Here is a 4,697-nt window from a genome sequence, read left to right as displayed (position 1 = left end):
CTTTTTATGCGTGGTTCAAATTTGCTAAGAAACCTACATCTTTTGCTTTAGTGTAGTTAGGACTTCTCTGATGAAAAAAATAAATAATGGAAAAAAGTTAAAACGCGGGGAGAGAAATGATAAAGGGTCGATAAGAAGGGGCGATAAGGGTGGCTGGGGGAGAGAAGGAATTCGAAAAAGGACCATTTTAATTAGTAAACTTTTGACTCTGCTGACAAATGGGTAGGTTTGTAATCGAAGAAACGCTGAGAGACGATAAAGCGGAAGAAAGAGAACGCCAATGCTGGCAAATAATATGTGACCTAAAAGATGTTCAAAGGAATTTAGAAAACTTATGCGAAGAATTTTTATAAAAAAAACATTTTTAAAGTGACTAAAAACAGAGAACAAGACACTTTGTACAAATAATTAATCGTATTTCTTGGTAAAATCGAGTTAAAAATAGACAACCTGCTTCTACATACAAAGAGAAAAAAGATTCTGTTAAAAAAGTGACGGCATGCAAACTTCCTGATAAAATATTAGTCATTTAGGGTGGGTTTTTTCATTTACCTTTACTTTTAGCAGTGCAGTTTACAGTTACTTTCGCAATACATTTGACATTTAAGGAAAAATGAGTTTTTTCACGACGCCAACTGCTAAAGTAAAGGTAAATAGGGATGACAGCATGATAACTAATCTAATTCCCAAACTTTTGTTTTGGGAGCTGTTCATATATTTTTTTCATGTGGCAACTCACACATTAAATGTCAAACATTCTATGAATTCTATGCGTATTGCGTTGTTTATGATTGTATCTTCTGGTGTAAATATTGTTATTTAAATAATAATGAGTTTTATCGTCGAAAAGTAAGTAAAAATTAAATTAAATTAATATTAATAGTTATTTTTCAATATATAACCAATGTATACATGTTTGCAGCGAACGTGGAAACAATTTTTCGGCGAGGGAAATCGACATCTTAAAAGATTTGCTACAAAAATATGGAGCCATAATTATGTGCAAGAGATCTGATGCATTGGGCTCACGTGACAGGGAAAAAGCCTGGAGCTCTTTGACAAGTGAGTTCAATGCATCGACAAATGTGCTCCGGACAACGAAGCAGCTAAAATATAAGTGGGAATATATAAAGCGTGTTGCTAGAAAGGTATTACAATCACTACTCATTTGATGTTATCTCTCATCTATTCGTGATAATTTCACTTGTTTATAATTGAAAAAAATGTGTGTTTTGTATATTTTAGGAAGCTGGAAAGCAAAAACAGTCACAGCAAAAAACAGGTGGTGGGCCTCCCATTCCGCCAATGTCGGAAACTTCTGAGTGGATTTCGGGCATTATAAAGGAATCCATTGTGGGGATTTCCTCAACATACGATGGAGATTGTAAGTTCTCATAGACACGTCATATTCCTAAGGAAATAAATGTATATCATGTGATGTGGTGTGTAGATGCAGTAATGTGGATTATCTCTTGCCGCGGGGTGTGGTGATGAATACTGTTGTCTCATTATTTCATCATATTTTTCATGCAGTTTACAGTTATTTTTATATAATAACAAGTTAAACTTTTAACAAAGGTGATGTCTAAAAAAAAAACAAGCAGATTTGGTATTTATATAAATATAATTCATCTTTTCAGCTACATCAAACACAAACAGTTCTAAATTAAGCGCTGACAAACTACAAATTGTACAGCAGCTCATGGGTTCAGGTAAGAAATTCTCTAATTTTATAATGTTGTATAGATGCTTGAGATCCTTGCGGCCAGGCAGATAAACATGTAATTTACAAACTTCAATCTCAACCTGCAAAGCAACCGCCCGTTAAAGACTTGCTCCCAACAACTGTCATCATTTCTTTAAGCAGAAGTTTAAGTACATAGCTATTTTTTGATTTCAGAAGAAAATCCTGGAATGGATATACTTCCATGTCAGCAGTCATCAGTGGTAGATGTTGACCTTATAAATATTGAAAACCAGAATAATTTCCCAGCAGAAACTCCCTTGAGAAGTAAGTGGAAACATTTTTATCAATAAAAATTTGTGTATAAATTAATTTATGAATCCAATAAATAAAAAAGTGTGTTTATTATCTTTTTCCAGACATTCGCAAAAGGTTTCATACAAAAAATTCCCCAAAACAGACAAATCTTTCTGTCAGCACTACTAATTTAATAGAATTGAAGGGAGAGAAATTACAAATGGAAATAAATATGATGAAGCGGGATAATGAAAGAAAAGAAGAAAAACATGCTGTTGAGATGGAAAACTTTGAACTACAAAAAAAGTTTAGAAATACTTATATTACAAAAACAATTAAGTGAATTTAATTTTTAATTAAATAATAAATAATACATAAATCATATTTTTAAAAGAGTGCATCATTTCAATTCCTCGTTTTCTTATTTCTTATTCCATATAATGTGCACAGTACACACTGCACGTGAGTTACAAGTGCGAGGTACAATGGTTTTCACATTGCGTCTCTGACAGCCAACCAAAAAAAATATATATATTTAATATATGTATATAAACCTCCTCTGCTTCCGCCACATTCATACTTCTATGTATTGAGTTGGATCCTTCTAATTTCTAATGAATTTATGTCAATGAAAACCTGCAAAGGGTCACTTAATGGAGTACTGTAAGAAAGTGGTTATCTATGTTCATAAATATGAAGGATACAAGGAATAAATACTTAGTGGTCAAAATAGGAATGAATGAGTGCTTCCCTAGCATTGCTTCCAGAGGTGGTCGGCGCACCGCTGCCACCGCCTTCATTGTTATCCATTCGGATCATATCTGTCGAGCTCAACATACATTTCCGGATCTACCTCAGGAATGTTCTTTTTTAAACAAATATTGTGTAAAACTGCGGTGGCAAGTATGACACTTTCGATTCTGTTTTGATTTAATCTTAATTTGGTCGCAATGCAGGGAAAACGTCTCTTCCAGACACCATACGAACGCTCTACTGGATTTCTGGTGCGAATATGGCATCTATTGTATAGTTCCTACCCTGGTGTAATTGGATTCCTAAGAGGTGTTAAAAGGTAGCGCTGCACGCCATAACCCCCATCTCCCAAAATTACGTTGCTTCCAAAATCTCCATTCTCCAACCTGCCTTTAATGTTGCTACCATTAAAAATGGTGCTGTCATGGCTAGCTCCTGGCCATCTACATACAATATCCAAAATTAGTAGATCAGCATTACAAATTGTTTGGACATTGTATGAGAAATAACCTTTACGATTTCTGTATAACTCTGCAGTATTTCCACCTGAAATTATAAAATATTGTAGTATATTCCAATTGCATAAATATATGCGAAAACCAAATATTACTGTTTTGTCTCATTTACATTCATACATACTCATCTATTTTTCTGACTCCTGACATGGCCCGACTTAAGTATCTGATTCACTTGATCGTGCCACGTCTTCCTCGGGCATTCCAGACTTCTTTCACCATTCACATTTGCGTCATATGTTCTCCTTTCCTTTCTTTTCCTTCTTTCTTCATTCATTCGCTCTGCATGCCCAAACCATCTGAGGGCCCTTTCTTAATCTTACTTATTACAGTTAAATAAAAACACGAAAAGCTTATTTACCTGGAGATGTTATTGGTACATGGGTACAATCGATGGCTCCTATAACATTTGGGAATTTGGCCAATCTATGAAACTTTCTGTTATTCTCTAACATTTCAGCGTCACTTCTGGGCATTGATATAAAGTTTTTATTGAGTGACGCTATCGCCTTTGACACATTGAAAATTATTTTACATACTGTACTTTTGTGTACATTTGCAATGTCCCCAAGTACTCTTTGCATTGAACCAGTTGCATAAAACCGCAAAGCCAGTAACAGCTGTTCAGATGGTTTGACAGCATTATTCCTAAGGAGAGAAAGAAAGTCATTATCATTCTATTTACGTGATGTAATTTGAATAAATTGTTGTAAAAATGTTTGTAATTTCATTTTATTAACCATTACTTACATATCGGTGGGAGTACATATCATATCTGCGATTAATGTAGTTAAAAGTCGAGCAGTTTCCTTATTGACACGAAATCGGCAAATAAAATCATGATCTTCCATTAGATACATGTTCCGACGTATATTATGTCGCTTAACACGTCGCGTCATATTCATTACAACTTCATCATCAGAACTTGAAGAACTGTCACTTGTTGCAAACATTTTGTTAAGTAATATTGGTAATATATAATAGCAAATACCGCCAAATAGCTACAACAAAAAATAACCTCTAAACTCTTGAACTGTCACTTCGGCAATGGCAGCCATTTTTTACTTTACAATTAGCATTTACAGCACGGTTGCCTAGCTGTAAGATTGTAGGTAAAAGTAAACGGTAAATGTCAAATGAAAAAACTCATTTCTATGACTTTTACTGTTTACTTTTACAATTAGCATTGCATTTAGCATTCTCGGTAAATGAAAAAACCCACCCTTAGAATTTATCAAAAACACGTGTTCTTTTCCTAATACATATCATGATGGAATGTGATAATATCAGTATTTGTATAAACACATGTTCCGCTGTCCTCGTAAAATATTCGCTTTTGACTGATACTTGAATAAACACGTGTTCCGCTGTCCCCGTATAATATTCGCGTTTGACTGATACTTGTATAAATACGTGTTCCGCTGTCCCCGTAAAATATTCGCTTTTGA

At 34.3% G+C, this 4,697-nt stretch overlaps 1 protein-coding gene across 1 annotated transcript; it reads left to right on the top strand.

The window, feature by feature from the left end:
- The first annotated feature begins 839 nt into the window (after positions 1-839).
- On the top strand, positions 840-3,243 carry LOC149409769 (myb/SANT-like DNA-binding domain-containing protein 3). The gene is made up of 6 exons (XM_089649117.1): positions 840-849; positions 923-1,148; positions 1,246-1,384; positions 1,641-1,712; positions 1,901-2,011; positions 2,104-3,243. The coding sequence occupies exons 2-6, from the start codon at positions 999-1,001 to the stop codon at positions 2,322-2,324; spliced, it is 693 nt and encodes a 230-aa protein (XP_089505243.1). The 5' UTR covers positions 840-849; positions 923-998; the 3' UTR covers positions 2,325-3,243.
- Positions 3,244-4,697: the final 1,454 nt, after the last annotated feature.

The sequence above is a fragment of the Hesperophylax consimilis genome, chromosome 29 (assembly GCF_061612785.1).
Source record: "Hesperophylax consimilis isolate HC1 chromosome 29, BYU_Hcon_1.0, whole genome shotgun sequence".
In the NCBI taxonomy this organism is placed as follows: Eukaryota; Metazoa; Arthropoda; class Insecta; order Trichoptera; family Limnephilidae; genus Hesperophylax; species Hesperophylax consimilis.
Note: the sequence above shows the minus strand (reverse complement) of the source record. Positions and strands in the feature narration are given on the sequence as shown.